Raw genomic sequence first — 20,823 nt, 5'->3', positions numbered from 1 at the left:
ACTGGTGTCTCCAAGAGGCCACACACCTCTCCAAACTGTGGGTTTGAGTGAGAGGTCTGACTGGTGTCTCCATTAGGCCACACACCTCTCCAAACTGTGAGTTTGAGTGAGAGGTCTGACTGGTGTCTCCAAGAGGCCACACACCTCTCCAAACTGTGGGTTTGAGTGAGAGGTCTGACTGGTGTCTCCAAGAGGCCACACACCTCTCCAAACTGTGGGTTTGAGTGAGAGGTCTGACTGGTGTCTCCATTAGGCCACACACCTCTCCAAACTGTGAGTTTGAGTGAGAGGTCTGACTGGTGTCTCCAAGAGGCCACACACCTCTCCAAACTGTGGGTTTGAGTGAGAGGTCTGACTGGTGTCTCCAAGAGGTCACACACCTCTCCAAACTGTGGGTTTGAGTGAGAGGTCTGACTGGTGTCTCCATGAGGCACACACCTCTCCAAACTGTGGGTTGGAGTGAGAGGTCTGACTGGTGTCTCCAAGAGGTCACACACCTCTCCAAACTGTGGGTTGTAGTGAGAGGTCTGACTGGTGTCTCCATGAGGCCGCACACCTCTCCAAACTGTGAGTTTTTCTGTGAGAGGTCTGACTGGTGTCTCCAAGAGGCCTCACACCTCTCCAAACTGTGGGTTTGAGTGAGAGGTCTGACTGGTGTCTCCAAGAGGCCACACACCTCTGCAAACTGTGGGTTTGAGTGAGAGGTCTGACTGGTGTCTCCAAGAGGCCACACACCTCTCCAAACTGTGGGTTTGAGTGAGAGGTCTGACTGGTGTCTCCAAGAGGTCACACACCTCTCCAAACTGTGGGTTTGAGTGAGAGGTCTGACTGGTGTCTCCATGAGGTCACACACCTCTCCAAACTGTGGGTTGGAGTGAGAGGTCTGACTGGTGTCTCCAAGAGGTCACACACCTCTCCAAACTGTGGGTTGGAGTGAGAGGTCTGACTGGTGTCTCCATGAGGCCGCACACCTCTCCAAACTGTGAGTTTTTCTGTGAGAGGTCTGACTGGTGTCTCCAAGAGGCCTCACACCTCTCCAAACTGTGGGTTTGAGTGAGAGGTCTGACTGGTGTCTCCAAGAGGCCACACACCTCTGCAAACTGTGGGTTGGAGTGAGAGGTCTGACTGGTGTCTCCAAGAGGCCACACACCTCTCCAAACTGTGGGTTTGAGTGAGAGGTCTGACTGGTGTCTCCAAGAGGCCTCACACCTCTCCAAACTGTGGGTTTGAGTGAGAGGTCTGACTGGTGTCTCCAAGAGGCCACACACCTCTCCAAACTGTGCACTTTAACTATAAGGTGCTTTGTTGAGCTCTCCTCTTTGCCATTGAGGAAGTGAAGCAAGCACACTTGTAGTTGTTTGTTTGGAACACAGCCCTGCTTCCTCACCATCACTTAATTACTGTTGTTATTTCATGAGTGCATTCAAGTGTGTATTTCACCACAAATGTTCTTCACAATACGCCAAATTTAGGCTCATTTTGTTCAGGACGACACAGGGTATGATGCATGTCATCCTTGTAACTGTGGATCAAACATAGTGATCACAAACATTGGTACAGTAAACGATGAGTTTTCTAATATGGAAATATGAAGGGCACATTTGGACTCATGGGTGTGTGATTTGCGTGTATGACATCAAAGCGGTATATATTCTAATCGTGAACGTGTCATCTTTCAGAACACATCGACTCCTCTCCATTTACAGCGTTTCCCTTCACTCAGACAACAACACATGTGCAGAAGTATCCCAGTAGTGGGAGGGATGGGGGCAACTTGTTGTTTATATCACCACTTATCAATGACAAGATCTGTCATTTTCAACCCGTGTACGTCGTGACAGGGGCTGTGAGTGGAAAGGGATAATGCATGTTTAGGACTTCTATGATATTTCTGTAAAGTGTATTGAGCCTTTTTTTAAATGCACTTCATTCAATTGTGATTTGATTATTTGATCCTATCCCTTCTATTGGTTACCTTATTTATTATTTAAGCTACTCTAGCAGTGCACCCTTGAGATTGAATTCCTCTGAAATATTCCATGCTTTCTTATCTGATGCCTAGACTCTGAACAGACTACCAACGGCATGCACTATGGCGTATCATAGCTGTTGTTGATTGATGGTCGTTGCGGAGACATGGAGAAATATATCAATATTGTATATTTAAAATGATCTTGACTGAGTGACATCATTGAACAACGATGTTATGAAGGCTTTTGTATAATTGCTGCCACCCTCGTTAAATGTGTAATTCAATGAGTAGAAGATGAGTACTATCTTACAGAGGTCACCATGACTACCCATTCTGTCACTGGAGTACAGAGGTCTTAAACCATGTGATTATGTTGTTTTACTGAACATCCCCTGTCCATTGTAATATACATCTACAAATGGGTCAGGAAAATAGTCTCACTGGACCATGACCCCCATGCTGTCACTAGTGTACCATGACTGGGCCATGACCCCCATTCTGTCACTAGTGTACCATGACTGGGCCATGACCCCCATTCTGTCACTAGTGTATCATGACTGGACCATGACCCCCATTCTGTCACTAGTGTACCATGACTGGACCATGACCCCCATTCTGTCACTAGTGTATCATGACTGGACCATAAACCCCATTCTGTCACTAGTGTATCATGACTGGACCATAAACCCCATTCTGTCACTAGTGTATCATGACTGGGCCATGACCCCATTCTGTCACTAGTGTATCATGACTGGACCATGACCCCCATTCTGTCACTAGTGTATCATGACTGGACCATGACCCCCATTCTGTCACTAGTGTATCATGACTGGACCATGAACCTCCATTTTGTCACTAGTGTATCATGACTGGACCATGACCCCCATGCTGTCACTAGTGTACCATGACTGGACCATGACCCCCATTCTGTCACTAGTGTATCATGACTGGACCATGACTGGACCATGAACCCCATTCTGTCACTAGTGTATCATGACTGGACCATGACCCCCATTCTGTCACTAGTGTATCATGACTGGACCATGACCCCCATTCTGTCACTAGTGTATCATGACTGGACCATGACCTCCATTCTGTCACTAGTGTATCATGACTGGACCATGAACCCCCATTCTGTCACTAGTGTATCATGACTGGGTCATGACCCCATTCTGTCACTAGTGTACCATGACTGGGTCATGACCCCATTCTGTCACTAGTGTACCATGACTGGACCATGACTCCCATTCTGTCACTAGTGTATCATGACTGGACCATGACACCATTCTGTCACTAGTGTATCATGACTGGACCATGACCCCCATTCTGTCACTAGTGTATCATGACTGGGCCATGACCCCCATTCTGTCACTAGTGTATCATGACTGGACCATGACCCCATTCTGTCACTAGTGTACCATGACTGGACTATGAACCCCCATTCTGTCACTAGTGTATCATGACTGGACCATGAACCCCCATTCTGTCACTAGTGTATCATGACTGGACCATGACCCCCATTCTGTCACTAGTGTACCATGACTGGACCATCACACCCATTCTGTCACTAGTGTATCATGACTGGACCATGACCCCCATGCTGTCACTAGTGTATCATCACTAGACCATAAACCCCATTCTGTCGCTAGTGTATCATGACTGGACCATGACCCCCATTCTGTCACTAGTGTATCATGACTGGACCATGACACCATTCTGTCACTAGTGTATCATGACTGGACCATCACCCCCATTCTGTCACTAGTGTACCATGACTGGGTCATGTCACCATTCTGTCACTAGTGTACCCTGACTGGGCCATGACCCCCATTCTGTCACTAGTGTATCATGACTGGGCCATGAATCCCATTCTGTCACTAGTGTATCATCACTGGACCATAAACCCCATTCTGTCACTAGTGTATCATGACTGGACCATGACCCCCATTCTGTCACTAGTGTATCATGACTGGACCATGACCCCCATTCTGTCACTAGTGCATCATGACTGGACCATGAACTCCATTCTGTCACTAGTGTATCATGACTGGACCATGAGACCCATTCTGTCACTAGTGTATCATGACTGGACCATGACCCCCATTCTGTCACTAGTGTACCATGACTGGACCATGACCCCCATTCTGTCACTAGTGTATCATGACTGGACCATGACCCCCATTCTGTCACTAGTGTACCATGACTGGACCATCACCCCCATTCTGTCACTAGTGTATCATGACTGGACCATGACCCCCATTCTGTCACTAGTGTACCATGACTGGACCATCACCCCCATTCTGTCACTAGTGTACCATGACTGGACCATGACCCCCATTCTGTCACTAGTGTATCATGACTGGACCATGACCCCCATTCTGTCACTAGTGTACCATGACTGGACCATCACCCCCATTCTGTCACTAGTGTATCATGACTGGACCATGACCCCCATTCTGTCACTAGTGTACCATGACTGGGTCATGACTCCATTCTGTCACTAGTGTACCATGACTGGACCATGACCCCCATTCTGTCACTAGTGTATCATGACTGGACCATGACCCCCATTCTGTCACTAGTGTACCCTGACTGGGCCATGACCCCCATTCTGTCACTAGTGTATCATGACTGGGCCATGAATCCCATTCTGTCACTAGTGTATCATCACTGGACCATAAACCCCATTCTGTCACTAGTGTATCATGACTGGACCATGACCCCCATTCTGTCACTAGTGTATCATGACTGGACCATGACCCCCATTCTGTCACTAGTGCATCATGACTGGACCATGAACTCCATTCTGTCACTAGTGTATCATGACTGGACCATGACTCCCATTCTGTCACTAGTGTATCATGACTGGACCATGACCCCCATTCTGTCACTAGTGTACCATGACTGGACCATGACCCCCATTCTGTCACTAGTGTATCATGACTGGACCATGACCCCCATTCTGTCACTAGTGTACCATGACTGGACCATCACCCCCATTCTGTCACTAGTGTATCATGACTGGACCATGACCCCCATTCTGTCACTAGTGTACCATGACTGGACCATCACCCCCATTCTGTCACTAGTGTACCATGACTGGACCATGACCCCCATTCTGTCACTAGTGTATCATGACTGGACCATGACCCCCATTCTGTCACTAGTGTACCATGACTGGACCATCACCCCCATTCTGTCACTAGTGTATCATGACTGGACCATGACCCCCATTCTGTCACTAGTGTACCATGACTGGGTCATGACTCCATTCTGTCACTAGTGTACCATGACTGGACCATGACCCCCATTCTGTCACTAGTGTATCATGACTGGACCATGACCCCCATTCTGTCACTAGTGTATCATGACTGGACCATGACTCCCATTCTGTCACTAGTGTATCATGACTGAACCATGACCCCCATTCAGTCACTAGTGTATCATGACTGGACCATGACCCCCATTCTGTCACTAGTGTACCATGACTGGACCATGACCCCCATTCTGTCACTAGTGTACCATCACTGGACCATGACCCCCATGCTGTCACTAGTGTATCATGACTGGACAGGTTTGTGTAGATGTGTAGATGAATCAGGTCTGGGCTGTGTAGATGAATCAGGTCTGGGCCGTGTGGATGTAAAGATGAATCAGATCAGGTCTGAGCTGTGTAGATGAATCAGGTCTGGGCTGTGTAGATGAATCAGGTCTGGGCTGTGTAGATGTATCAGGTCTGTGCTGTGTAGATGAATCAGGTCTGGGCTGTGTAGATGAATCAGGTCTGGGCTGCGTAGATGTGTAGATGAATCAGGTCTGGGCTGTGTAGATGAATCAGGTCTGGGCTGTGTAGATGAATCAGATCAGGTCTGTGCTGTGTAGATGAGTCAGATCAGGTCTGTGCTGTGTAGATGTGTAGATGAATCAGATCAGGTCTGTGCTGTGTAGATGAATCAGGTCTGAGGTGTGTAGATGAATCAGGTCTGAGGTGTGTAGATGAATCAGGTATGTGCTGTGTAGATGTGTAGATGAATCAGATCAGGTCTGTGCTGTGTAGATGTGAAGATGAATCAGATCAGGTTAGATTAGATTAGACATGCGTAGATGAGTGTGTGTTTAGCTATGCGTAGTGTGTGGTTGAGTATGAGCTCGTGTGTGTGTAGATGTGTAGCCTCTTCTCTTTTTATAGAGGGAATTATCTGTGTGATGGTATTTTGCATCTCTTACCGTCTCTCTGGGAAGGATGAGAGAGGCAGGGCCGGACCAAGGTCAGCTGATCATAATAGGATTTACTGTTAGAGATTAATAATCAGGAGTACTGCCTTTACTAACATCTCTCTTTCTTTCGCTTCCTTCCTCATCCCTCTCTTTCTCCTCCTTCATTCTCTCTCTCAATTGGATTAAATTATCTCACTCAATCACCTCCTCTGACCTCCTCGTTACCCTCTGTCTCACTCGCACTCTCCCTTTCTCTCTCTCGCTCTCCCGCTCTCTCTTATTCTCATACTTCTCCCTCTCCCACCTCTCTCCTCCGTTCCTTCTCCTTTTCTCTCCTCTCTGCTCCCCCCCCCCCCTCTTCCCCACTCCCCCTCTCCCTGCAGTCATCCTGGATGTGGATAACTCATCTCTGGAGAGCCAGTACCAGAGCTTTGCCAGTCTCATGGAGCAGCGCCTGGCTGAGCTGTTTGTGGTTGCTCGCCAGCAGGGCACTCGCTTCAGGAGAGCCACCACTGTGGACAGCTACACGGTCCAGGTAGGGAGCAGAGCTGGCACTGCAACCCAGGCAGGTTGGCCTCTACTTGGGATTGACTAAGTCTGGCCTGGAGGTCTGCACTGGAGGCCCTTGACAGACCTGGTTCTGAGACAGTGGCCACTCCTGACAGGTTTATTGTCAACTTCCCCAGTGTGGATGTCCTTATGTTGTTAACTGACTGTCTCAGGTTGATGTGCTTGTAGGTGTGTTGAGTAGTGAAGCTAATGGATTGAATACTAATGTTGACTTGTTTCCTAAACAACACATCTATATTTCATAGTGATGAAAACTAAAACACACGTGTGTGGACGTTTACACACAGTTACGCACGCACGCACGCACACACGCACACACACACACACACACACATAAAAACTCACACCCACACACACACACAACTTAATCAGAGGGATTTCCAGCTTGTTATAGAAGTGAAATATATTAAAGGTAAAGATGCTGATGGTATTGATGCAATTCATTTCAATAATGAATGTGTTAACCACACATGTGTTTTACCCATTAGTCATTGTGTTCTCATTTGTCACTGTATTGTTTTCTGAAGAACTAGTGTATGAAGTAAACGTGCTATGACCGCTTCATGTCCGTAGGTGGCAGTGCACCGTAACATCCTGGAAGTACAGGTAGGCACTTCAATCTGAGTACACTTGTTTTAACCCTTCCTATATCCACTCAGATGGTGAGTATCCGTCGAGTGATGGGTCAGAAGAACCCAGCAGAGATGACCTACTACGTTCAGCTGAACGGTCGTCCGTTACCGGGCACGTCAGCCGCCAAGGTCCTGAACACGCTGGACTCTCAGACCATGGCCCTCACACTGGGCTACTTCGTTCATCTGCAGGCTGAACGTACGTATACCTCCTCTTGGATGGGTGGATGGGTGGGTAGGTTGTTGGGTTGGTGGATGGATGGATGGGTGGGTGTGTAGGTTGTTAGATGGGTTGGTGGATGGATGGATGGATGGGTGGGTAGGTTGTTGGGTTGGTGGATGGATGGATGGGTGGGTGGGTGGGTTGTTGGGTGGGTGGATGGATGGATGGATGGATGGATGGGTGGATGGGTGGGTAGGTTGTTGGGTTGGTGGATGGATGGATGGGTGGGTGGGTGGGTTGTTGGGTGGGTGGATGGATGGATGGATGGGTGGGTAGGTAGGTAGGTTGTTGGGTGGGTGGATGGATGGATGGGTGGGTAGGTTGTTGGGTGGGTGGATGAATGGATGGATGGATGGGTGGGTAGGTAGGTAGGTTGTTGGGTGGGTGGGTGGGTGGATGGATGGATGGGTGGATGGATGGATGGGTGGGTGTGTGTGTAGGTTGTTGGGTGGGTTGGTGGATGGATGGATGGATGGATGGATGGGTGGGTAGGTTGTTGGGTGGGTTGGTGGATGGATGGATGGATGGATGGATGGATGGGTGGGTAGGTTGTTGGGTTGGTGGATGGATGGATGGGTGGGTGGGTGGGTTGTTGGGTGGGTGGATGGATGGATGGATGGGTGGGTGTGTGTGTAGGTTGTTGGGTGGGTTGGTGGATGGATGGATGGATGGATGGGTGGGTGGGTAGGTTGTTGGGTGGGTTGGTGGATGGATGGGTGGGTGGGTGGGTGGGTGGGTGGGTGGGTTGTTGGGTGGGTGGATGGATGGATGGGTGGGTAGGTTGTTGGGTGGGTTGCTGGATGGATGGATGGATGGATGGGTGGGTGGGTAGGTTGTTGGGTGGATGGATGGATGGATGGATGGGTGGGTAGGTAGGTAGGTTGTTGGGTGGGTTGGTGGATGGATGGATGGATGGATGGGTAGGTTGTTGGGTGGGTTGGTGGATGGATGGGTGGATGGGTAAGTTGTTGGGTGGGTTGGTGGATGGATGGATGGATGGGTGGGTAGGTTGTTGGGTGGATGGATGGATGGATGGATGGGTAAGTTGTTGGGTGGGTTGGTGGATGGATGGGTGGGTGGGTTGGTGGGTTGATGGATGGATGGATGGATGGGTGGGTGGGTAGGTTGTTGGGTGGGTTGGTGGATGGATGGATGGGTGGGTGGGTAGGTTGTTGGGTGGGTTGGTGGCTGGATGGGTGGGTGGGTTGTTGGGTGGGTTTGTGGATGGATGGGTGGTGGGTGGGTGGGTTGTGGGTGGGTGGGTGGATGGATGGATGGATGGGTGGGTAGGTTGTTGGGTGGATGGATGGATGGATGGGTGGGTAGGTTGTTGGGTGGATGGGTGGCTAGGTTGTTGGGTGGGTTGGTGGATGGATGGATGGGTGGATGGATGGGTGGGTGTGTGTAGGTTGTTGGGTGGATGGGTGGCTAGGTTGTTGGGTGGGTTGGTGGATGGATGGATGGGTGGATGGATGGGTGGGTGTGTGTAGGTTGTTGGGTGGGTGGGTGGATGGATGGATGGATGGATGGGTGGGTAGGTTGTTGGGCGGGTGGATAGATGGATGGATGGGTGGATGGATGGGTGGGTAGGTAGGTTGGTGGATGGATGGATGGGTGGATGGATGGGTGGGTGTGTGTAGGTTGTTGGGTGGGTTGGTGGATGGATGGATGGATGGATGGGTGTGTGTGTGTGTGTGTGTAGGTTGTTGGGTGGGTTGGTGGATGGATGGGGATGGAGAGAGAGAGAGAGAGAAGAAACTCAAGCTATATACAGAGAGAGACCCAACCAAATCAAGAGAAAAGAAAAACAGAATTACTTGACACACTGGAAAGAATTAACAAAAAAACTGAGCAAACTAGAATGCTATTTGGCACTAAACAGAGAGTACACAGTGGCATAATACCTGAACCAAATTTAAGGAAAACATTGACTATGTACAGACTCAGTGAGCATAGCCTTGCTATTGAGAATGGCCGCCATAGGCAGACCTGGCTCTCAAAAGACAGGCTATGTAAACACTGCCCACAAAATGAGGTGGAAACTGAGCTGCACTTCCTAACCTCCTACCCAATGTATGACCATATTAGAGACACATATTTCCCTCAGATTACACAGATTCACAAAGAATTAAAAAAACAAATCCAATTTTGATAAACGCTCATATCTACTGGGAGAAATACCACAGTGTACCACAGAAATACCACAGTGTACCACAGAAATACCACAGTGTACCACAGAAATATCACAGTGTACCACAGAAATACCACAGAAATACCACGTATGGTTATTTTGACCCTTGATTATTGTTGTTACTATTGTCCCATTTACAATATTGATTATTATTATTTGAATTATGTTGATATTGTAAATCTCCAAGGTAAGCTTTGGCAATATGTACATTGTTACGTCATGCCAATAAAGCAAATTGAGTTGAGAGAGAGGTAGAGAGAGAGAGAGGTAGAGAGAGTGAGAGGTAGAGAGAGAGAGAGGTAGAGAGAGAGAGAGGTAGATAGAGGTAGAGAGAGGTAGAGAGAGGTAGAGAGAGGTAGAGAGAGGTAGAGAGAGAGAGAGAGAGAGAGAGAGAGAGAGGTAGAGAGAGAGAGAGAGAGAGGTAGAGAGAGAGAGAGAGGTAGAGAGAGAGAGAGTTTTGAGTTTTTATAAAACCTTTATTTTCTATTCAATTGTTAACATAAATAATGACACACTGCCTTTTCAGAAATGAAACAATAAATGTAATTCCTACACAAAATAAATAAAACAAAAAAACAAAAGAACATATACATTCAACTTATTTCCTCAACAAAAAATAATTTCCCCTCCTCTACAAAACAAAGCACTCCTTCATATGCCCACTTCTCCTCAAACAATGGGAGATCTTTTACAGCTGAGAAGAACTCAAAATCCACTTTTATTCTTGCTTTCACTAATCCTTAAAAAACACATCTTATATCCTTCTCATATCCCGTGTCTATCTTATGTTTCCTACTCAAAAAAATTGACATCTTAGCTTGTCCCAAAATAAAATTTAACATTTGACATTTTCTTTTCTGTTGCTTACTATATTGAAACCCCAAAATAAAAACATTGTTATTGAAAATCTCACCTACAGCTCTAAACAAAGATTCCAGTATTTCCAATAGAGGTTTTATCCTCTCACACTCCATAAAACAGTGAAAAATGGTTTCTCTTATATTACAAAAAGGACATCCATCTTTAACATCTGAATTAACGACAGATACAAAAGCATTAACTGCAATAATGCCATGTAACACCCTCCATTGCATATCACCAGTACCCTTTTGTAACGTTGGTTTGTACAGTGCTCTCCATGCTGGCTTTACCTTGTCATCAATTCCCAATTTTACCCTCCATGGAGTGTCTTTTCTATTTTTCAATTTCTCTTTATTTAACACCTTAACACACCCCCTATACAAGTCCTTCCCATTCACCTCATCCAAACCCACCTCCTCCAACCCTCTCAAATCCAACAATAAACCTTTTCTCTCTGACTCTGGGATATTTGGTGTAATCCCTAATCTTGGAAATGAGACGTCTTCATCTTGTTCCTTCTTCTTGTGGCTATTAAGCATTCCCCACTCTTCCGCTGACAGAGCTTTCCTGCAGCTTCCCAGCATTTGTCCAACAATCCTTTCCGACCTCACCCCCAAATGTTCAGCCAACCGTCTTCCATCCATTAAGGCGGGCCCAGCCATTGCCATTAACTGTCTTAAGGTGATTATTTTTCCCTTCACCAGAATCTTGGAGAAATGTGGAACAGCTGCAGTTGTACAATCCAGTCTTGCCCCATACACCAGAGGTTCCTCCAACAACCAATGCACTGACTCCGCTGAAGTTCGTCTGGACACCTTCATTATGCTCCACACTCTGAGAAGACCTCTGTAAAACGGAGGTACTCCCTCCCTAGAAATCTGGCTACTATCAACCAGAAATAAAGCCTTCTTTAAACCTAATCCTCCAACCCTCTGTAACACAAGGCCTGCTACCCCCCTCCACACCACATTTTCCTGTCCATAAAGCAACCTTTGAATAAACTGAAACCGGAAAGCAGCAGCCCTACTAGCAAGATGTACCAGACCTTGTCCCCCCTCCTCTTTTGACAAATACAAAACACTTTGTGGAACCCAGTGATATCTATCCCAAAAGAAATCCACAATAATTGCCTGTATCTTAGCCAGAAGGCCAGATGGTGGTTCTAAAACTGCCAACCGATGCCATAGTGCAGAGGCAATCACATTGTTAACTATAATAGTTCGCCCCCTATATGACATTCGAGGTAACAACCAACGCCATCTCCTCATCCTCCCTTCCACCATTTCAACCACCCCAATCCAATTTTTTTCCATAATCCCCTCATCTCCTAAGTACACTCCAAGATACTTAAACCCTCCCTTACACCATTCCAAGCCCCCTGGCAAAGCCATGATCCCTCCAGACCATTCTCCAATCTGTAAAGCACAACTCTTTTCCCAATTTACTTTTGCCGAGGATATTCCCCTAAACCGATCAACCATTAGACTCAAACTATCCACCTCCGCTTGATTTTTCACTAAAACAACTACATCATCAGCATAGGCTGAAAGACGAATAGGAGGAATATCCTCGGAAATGTACACCCCTTCAATGCGACTTCTAATGCTATTTAGTAGTGGCTCTATAGCAATGGCATACAACATCCCTGATAAAGAACATCCCTGCCTAATACCTCTACACACTTTAAAAGGAGCACTCAAACCACCGTTAACTTTCAATACACTTTCAATGTCACCATATATCACCTTTATCATGTCAATAAAACCAGAGCTGAACCCAAACGCCTCAAGCGTATGCCATAAATATTGATGTTCAACTCGGTCAAATGCCTTTTCCTGATCAATTGAAATTAGACCAGCATCCAACCCAATAGCCCTAGAGACGTCCAAAAAATCACGAATCAGAGAAATGTTATCCCCTATCTGCCTGCCAGGAACACAGTAGGACTGGTCCGTATGTATGATTTGCCCCATCACCTCCCTCAGCCTGTTGGACAAAGCCTTGGACAATATCTTATAATCAGTGCACAATAAAGCCACCGGCCTCCAGTTTTTCACCTCCCTAGGGTCTCCCTTTTTGGGCAGTAGGGTGAGGACAGCCCTTCTGCAGCTTATTGGTAGTAACCCTCCGGTTAAACTATCATTAACTACTGCTAGCCAATCTTCTCCCAACATAGTCCAAAAAGACTTAAAAAAGTCAACGGGAAGCCCATCAAAGCCTGGTGCCCTTCCATTTTCCATGCCTTTTAATGCAGAGTATAACTCCTGCAAAGACAATGGTTGCTCAAGCTCAACCTGAGCTTCTGCATCCACCTTTGGGAGCCCATCAAGGAACTGCTGTGTCACTGTTTTATCCTCTTTGTACTCACACTTGTAGAGCTCAGCATAGAACTCTACTGCCCTCTTTCTAATTTCACTAGGGCTAGTGAGCTCTTGTCCAACAGCTGATTTGAGACAATGAATAATTTTTCTTTGTCCATTCTTTTTCTCTAAACCAAAGAAAAATTTGGATGAGGCATCCATTTCAGAGATTCCCTGAAACTTACTTCTCACCAATGCCCCCTGTGCTCTGATACCCAGCAGGTCTGCCAATTCAACTTTTTTTCTCTTGAGTGCCTGCGTATGGCCTCAAACTCCTGTGGTCTCAACCAACGTCATGAGTTCCACTATTTCAAACTCTAGGGCTTTCATTGATCTGGTGATATCCTTGGTGACATTCCTCGTGTATTGATTACAAAATTGTTGAATCTGGATTTTCCCTATATCCCACCACTGTTGAATGGATACAAAACTGGCCTTTTGAGACCTCCACCTCTCCCAGAAAAAACAAAAACATTTCCTGAAGTGAGCATCACTCAATAAAGTTATATTAAAATGCCAGTATGCGCTTTTGGGTTTTACATCGTTAATGAACACCACCTCTGTTATTAAACAATGATCAGAAAATCCCACTGGGGTTATCACACTTGATTTACAGACCTGAGATTGATGCTCAAAACAATAAAACCTATCTAACCTGTAACGGCATTCCTCCTCCTCTTCATCTTCGGAAGAGGAGGAGTATTGAGGGAACCAAGGCGCAGCGTAGAGAACAGACATATTTATATTAACGAAAACACGAACTTGACTAAACTAACAAAACAACAAAACGGTGTAGACAGGCCTAGACGACGAACTTACATACAACAAGAAGAACGCACGAATAGGAAACATAGACTACACAAACCGAACAAACCGTAAACAGTCCCGCGTGGTGTACAGACACAGACACGGAAGACAATCACCCACAACGAACACTGTGACAACGCCTACCTAAATATGACTCTTAATTAGAGGAACGCCAAACACCTGCCTCTAATTAAGAGCCATACCAGGCAACCCAAAACCAACACAGAAACAGAAAACATAGAATGCCCACCCAACCTCACGTCCTGACCAACTAACACACATAACAAACTAACAGAAATAGGTCAGGAACGTGACATAACCCCCCCCATAAGGTGCGAACTCCGGGCGCACCAGCACAAAGTCTAGGGGAGGGTCTGGGTGGGCATCTGACCACAGTGGTGGCTCAGGCTCCGGGCGAGGTCCCCACCCCACCATAATCCATCCTAGCCTCCATCTCCCCCTAAGAATGTCCACCCTCATTTTACCCCCACAAAATCCCCTTAGTAACATCAATGACAGGGACAGCACCGGGACAGAGAGATAGATCAAGACAGAGGGATAGCACAAGACAGAGGGATAGATCAGAATCAAGAGGTAGATCAAGATAGAGAGGGAGATCATGATAGAGGGGCAACTCCGGACTGAAAGGCAGCTCCGGACAGAGAGACAGCTCTGGACTGAGGGGCAGTTCTGGGTATATAACCTTTTCTGGCTGAAGGGCAGCTCATGGCTGACTGACGAATCTGGACGCTCATGGCAGGCTGACGGCTCTCGACGCTCATGGCTGGCTGACGGCTCTCGACGCTCATGGCTGGCTGACGGCTCTCGACGCTCATCGCTGGCTGACGGCTCTCGACGCTCATGGCTGGCTGACGGCTCTCGACGCTCATGGCTGGCTGACGGCTCTCAACGCTCATGGCTGGCTGACGGCTCTCGACGCTCATGGCTGGCTGACGGCTCTCGACGCTCATGGCTGGCTGACGGCTCTCGACGCTCATGTCTGGCTGACGGCTCTCGACGCTCATGGCAGGCTGACGGCTCTGGACGCTCATGGCTCGCTCTGGCTGCTCATGTCTGGCTGGCGGCTCTGGCTGCTCATGTCTGGCTGGCGGCTCTGGCAGATCCTGTCTGGCTGGCGGCTCTGGCAGATCCTGTCTGGTTGGCGGCTCTGGCAGATCCTGTCTGGTTGGCGGCTCTGGCAGATCCTGTCTGGTTGGCGGCTCTGGCAGATCCTGTCTGACGGACGGCTCTAGCGGCTCCTGTCTGGCGGGCGGCTCTAGCGGCTCCTGTCTGGCGGACGGCTCTGTAGGCTCATGGCAGACGGGCGGCTTTGCAGGCTCATGGCAGACGGGCGGCTTTGCAGGCTCATTGCAGACGGATGGCTCAGACGGCGCTGGGGAGACGGATGGCTCAGATGGCGCTGGGGAGACGGATGGCTCAGATGGCGCTGGGGAGACGGATGGCTCAGATGGCGCTGGGGAGACGGATGGCTCTGGCCGGATAAGGCGCACTGTAGACCTGGTGCGTGGTGCCGGAACTGGAGGCACCGGGCTAAGGACACGCACCTTCATACTAGTGCGGGGAGCAGGGACAGGGCACACTGGACTCTCAAAACCAACTCTATACCTGGTGCGTGGTACCGGCACTGGTGGCACCGGGCTGAGGGCAAGCACATCAGGATTAGTAGGGGGAGAAGAAACAGTGTGTACAGGGCTCTGGAGACGCACAGGAGGCTTAGTGCGTGGTGCCGGAACTGAAGGCACCGAACTGGATACACGCACTACAGGGAGAGTGCGTGGAGGAGGAACAGGGCTCAGGAGACGCACTGGTAGCCTAGTGCGTAGTGTAGGCACTGTAGGTACTAGGCTGGGGCGGGGAGGTGGCGCCGGAAATAACGGACCGTGGAGGCGTACTGGCTCTCTTGAGCATTGAGCCTGCCCAACCTTACCTGGTTGAATGCTCCCGGTCGCCCGACCAGTGCGGGGAGGTGGAATAACCCGCACCGGGCTATGTAGGCGAACCGGGGAAACCATGCGTAAGGCAGGTGCCATGTATGCCGGCCCGAGGAGACGCACTGGAGACCAGACGCGTTGAGCCGGCCTCATGACACCTGGCTCAATGCCCAATCTAGCCCTACCAGTGCGGGGAGGTGGAATAACCTGCACTGGGCTATGCACTCGTACAGGAGACACCGTGCGCTCTACTGCGTAACACGGCGCCTGCCCGTACTCCCGCTCTCCATGGTAAGCCTGGGAAGTGGGCGCAGGTCTCCTACCTGCCCTTGGCCCACTACCTCTTAGGCCCACTACCTCTTAGCCCCCCCCCAAGAAATTTTTGGGTGTTACTCACGGGCTTTTTGGGCTTCCGTGCAAGACGCGTTCCCTCATAACTCCGGTTCCTCTCTCTCTTTTCCTCCACTCTCCGAGCTGCCTCCAGCTGTTCCCATGGACGGTGATTCACTTTAGCCCATGGCCCTTCTCCGTTAAATATTTGCTCCCAACTCCACAAGTCCTGTATACTTCCCCGTTGCTCCAAATTACGCTGCTTGGTTCTGGATTCTTGGTGGGTGATTCTGTAACGGCATTCCTCCTCCTCTTCATCTTCGGAAGAGGAGGAGTATTGAGGGAACCAAGGCGCAGCGTAGAGAACAGACATATTTATATTAACGAAAACACGAACTTGACTAAACTAACAAAACAACAAAACGGTGTAGACAGACCTAGACGACGAACTTACATACAACAAGAAGAACGCACGAATAGGAAACATAGACTACACAAACCGAACAAACCGTAAACAGTCCCGCGTGGTGTACAGACACAGACACGGAAGACAATCACCCACAACGAACACTGTGACAACGCCTACCTAAATATGACTCTTAATTAGAGGAACGCCAAACACCTGCCTCTAATTAAGAGCCATACCAGGCAACCTAAAACCAACACAGAAACAGAAAACATAGAATGCCCACCCAACCTCACGTCCTGACCAACTAACACACATAACAAACTAACAGAAATAGGTCAGGAACGTGACATAACCTGGCCATAGAGATGGTGTTCTCTCTCACATGCGCCCAGGTGTACTGCCTTGTGCCTCCATTTTGACTCCGCCAAATATCACACAATTCATGTGTTACAATGAGGCGCTTTAAAAAGGTCCTTGAGGCTATATGAGGTTCTTGGTGGTTTCTATCTAAATCACTGACTGTGCAGTTAAAATCCCCAGCAATAAATAAATAATCTTCATTGTTACATTTCTCAATGGTATTTGATAATGTCTCTAAAAAACATACCCTCTCAACTGCCACCACTGGGGCATATACATTTATCAGACACATAGTGATGTTTTCATACCTTGCTCTAACTTTTAATAACCTCCCCTCAACTACCTCTTCAACCTCATAAGACAAAGGCAAAAACCCTCTTGAGAACAATATAGCCACACCCCCACTTTTAGAATTTTTATGACTACACACCACTGCCCCCCCCCACTCCTGTTTCCACATAACTTCATTTTCCAAATTACTATGCGTTTCTTGTAGAAATTTTATGTCACTTCCCTTTCCCCTAATTAACTCATACACTATCACTCTTTTTTTAACATCTCTTCCCCCATTTATGTTTAAAGAAGAAATCTTAAAACTGCTCATGAATGAAAAAAAATATATACAGAGGAAGATACAGACATCCCATCTCTTTACAGAGTTAAAACTGCAACTAAACTCTTTCATTTTCTTTAGCATTTACATCACTTATCACTCTCGTGACCACCTTCTTAAGTCTAGCAATTTCAGGGCTTGTCAAACCTCCCCCCGTTATTTTTGACATCAAAAACTTTGCTGATTCAATAAACAATTCACTTTCAGGGAAAAAATCAGTTATACTGTAATCCTGCATATATTTCTTCCCTTTTGTCAACTTCAGAAATTGGCGTACCTTCTTAATTCCATACCTTCCTTCCTCCCCAATTATCTCGCTATTTTGTTGTGACACGTCAGATGACTCACTCTCGCTACCTTCCCCAGAGGAAAACTCCACCATCTCTTCAACCTTTTCATCTTCAACTAATTGTAACAGTCCTGACCTATTTATGTTAGTTTTTATGTGTTTATGGTCAGGGCATGTGTTTTGGGTGGGCAGTCTATGTCATCTGTTTCTATGTTGGTTTCGGTTTGCCTGGTATGGCTCTTGATTAGAGGCAGGTGGTTTGCATTTTCCTCTAATCAAGAGTCATATTTAGGTAGGGCATTCTCACTGTTTGTTGGTGGGTGATTGTCTCCTGTGATGTCTTCGTTGTGTTCGATGTATTCACTTTTGGAGCTGTTTGGCTGTTCGTATGTTTCGATGTCCGTTCCTGTTCGTGAGTTTACGTTTGTCTATGTAAGTTTATGTTCAGGTTGCGTCAACGTCGTTTTGTTATTTTGTAAGTTTTGAAAGTGTTTGTTTTGTTTCGTGTTGCCATCAGTTTTCGTTATTAATAAATAAAGATGGCATATTTCCCTGACTCCGCATATTGGTCTGAAGATCCTTCTCTCCTCACCTCATCTGAGGATGAGGAAAGCGACAGCTCTTACACTAATTTATCAATCTCTACCTTCCTCTTAGAATTAGACCCTTCACCACCCCCTACATTCTTTCTCCTACTCCTCGGTACTTTGAAAACATCTTCTTCCTTTCCTGTTATTTCAATTTCCTCTTTATCTCCAATTTCATTTCCCAACACCACCTCAGCGACGGCAGTCGCAATCTCACCGACTGTTTCCCTTCCCTCCTTGTTCTGATCCACCACAATTGTCCCCGTAACCACACTGCCTTCCTCTCCTCCTTTTCCAACCACATCTGCCCACCTTCTTCCTTCCCCTGTACCTTTAGCAGTTTCATCCCTTTGCGTCGATGCGTTATCTGTACCATCACTATAACTACTACCGGGCTCTGCGCGCTCCTTCTCAGGACAACTACGCACCAAATGCCCCTCTCTTCCACACCCAAAACATTTCATTGATTCAGTAGAAGCGTAAAATACATAATCAAATCCATCAATCTTAAAACTGAACGCTAAATTCAGTTCATCAACTTCCTTTTTTAAGATCATATGCACTTGCCTCCTATGAGACACGACATGTTTCAGCAACGGAGATTTGCATCCAAAAAGAACTTTCTTTATTGTAGATACAATTTGACCATGACGCGATAATTCTCTCTCCAACACTTCATCTCTAACAAATGGTGGTACGTTAAACAATATAACCTTCTTAGCCGGATTCATAAGTGGAAATACCTGCGTCTGTGTCTCCCGCAAAACAACACCGTTCTCCACCATCGTATTCACCTTTCCAATGGAATCTAAGAATATCACTACTGCGCTATTCATCCTTGAGGCTGATTTGATGCTATCATACCCAATCATACTACCTACCGCTAAAACACATTCTTCCACTGAACATCCAACCTCTGCCAAAATCTTAATTCCATTGCGCCGACTAAGTTTTTCATACTCCAAACTTCCACGAGTGGACATTTCAACCAGCCACACCCGCTGGTTGTGCCCTCGCGAAAAACAAACAACCTCAAACTATCCCACCACCCCTCTACTTGTTAATTAATAATTAGAAAAATTATCTTTAAACCAACTAAACTAATCAATATATATATATTTACATACCAAAACTCAATAGAATGAAAAGAAATCCAGTCGCTCTCACAAACACTCCTGCTTGACGACTCACTCCCAGCATGCACTCCGAAGAGAGAGAGAGGTAGAGAGAGAGAGAGAGAGAGGTAGAGAGAGAGAGAGGTAGAGAGAGAGGTAGAGAGAGAGAGCAAAGAAAATACTATTTAATAGAGAAGGGTCTTTAGAATTCTGTTGAGAGAATATGTGAGTGTGTGAGAAAGGGGGAAAGAGAGGGAGAGAGGGGGGAAAGAGAGGGAGAGAGGGGGGAAGAGAGGGAGAGAGGGAGAGAGGGGGGAAGAGAGGAACAGATGGGGGAGGAGGGGAGGGAGACAGAGGGGAGAGAGGGGGAAGAGATGGAGAGAGAGGAGGGGGAAGAGAGAGAGAGAGAGGAGGAAGAGAGGGAGAAATGTTCCAGCTGAGAGAGAGAAAGGTAGACACAATCTTCTCATAATCTGACAGATCAGCTCCAGGCAGAACACTGTTTGAGCTGCGCTACACTCTCACTGTGAACACACCACAGGGGAGGAGGGAGAGTTGCATTTCTGAATGTGTGTCAAATCAAATCAAGAATGTGTGTGTGTGTGCGTGCGTCCCCCTCTGTGCATATCCTAATAAAGTTCCTCAGTACTCTGTTTTCTGTGTACTAACAGGCTAAGGTCTGTCAGAGCTGTATGTCTCTGTGTCAGACTGGGTGAGGTCTGTCAGAGCTGTATGTCTCTGTGTCAGACTGGGTGAGGTCTGTCAGAGCTGTATGTCTCTGTGTCAGAGTGGTGAGGTCTGTCAGAGCTGTATGTCTCTGTGTCAGAGTGGGTGAGGTCTGTCAGAGCTGTATGTCTCTGTGTCAGAGTGGGTGAGGTCTGTCTGTCAGAGCTGTATGTCTCTGTGTCAGAGTGGGTGAGGTCTGTCAGAGCTGTATGTCTCTGTGTCAGAGTGGGTGTACAGTACAGGACATACTATCTCTGTGTCAAGGGGGTGTACAGTACAGGACATACTATCTCTGTGTCAGAGTGGGTGTACAGTACAGGACATACTATCTCCATGTCAGAGTGGGTGTACAGTACAGGACATACTATCTCCATGTCAGAGTGGGTGTACAGTACAGGACATACTATCTCTGTGTCAGAGTGGGTGTACAGTACAGGACATACTATCTCTGTGTTAGAGTGGGTGTACAGTACAGGACATACTATCTCTGTGTCAGAGTGGGTGTACAGTACAGGACATACTATCTCTGTGTTAGAGTGGGTGTACAGTACAGGACATACTATCTCTGTGTCAGAGTGGGTGTACAGTACAGGACATACTATCTCTGT

General features: G+C 47.4%; 1 protein-coding gene across 1 annotated transcript in view; it reads left to right on the top strand.

Annotated features, from left to right (window-relative positions):
• Positions 1-20,823, top strand: part of LOC129844934 (UPF0606 protein KIAA1549L-like) — a gene marked incomplete at its 5' end in the record, with an annotated part of 89,011 nt that overhangs the window by 12,684 nt on the left and 55,504 nt on the right. The window contains 2 exons of the mRNA XM_055913099.1: positions 6,574-6,725; positions 7,420-7,591. Coding sequence (XP_055769074.1) covers positions 6,574-6,725; positions 7,420-7,591 — 324 coding nt within the window. The remainder of the gene's footprint in view (positions 1-6,573; positions 6,726-7,419; positions 7,592-20,823) is intronic.

The sequence above is a fragment of the Salvelinus fontinalis genome, unplaced genomic scaffold (assembly GCF_029448725.1).
Source record: "Salvelinus fontinalis isolate EN_2023a unplaced genomic scaffold, ASM2944872v1 scaffold_0254, whole genome shotgun sequence".
Classification (NCBI taxonomy): domain Eukaryota; kingdom Metazoa; phylum Chordata; class Actinopteri; order Salmoniformes; family Salmonidae; genus Salvelinus; species Salvelinus fontinalis.
Note: the sequence above shows the minus strand (reverse complement) of the source record. Positions and strands in the feature narration are given on the sequence as shown.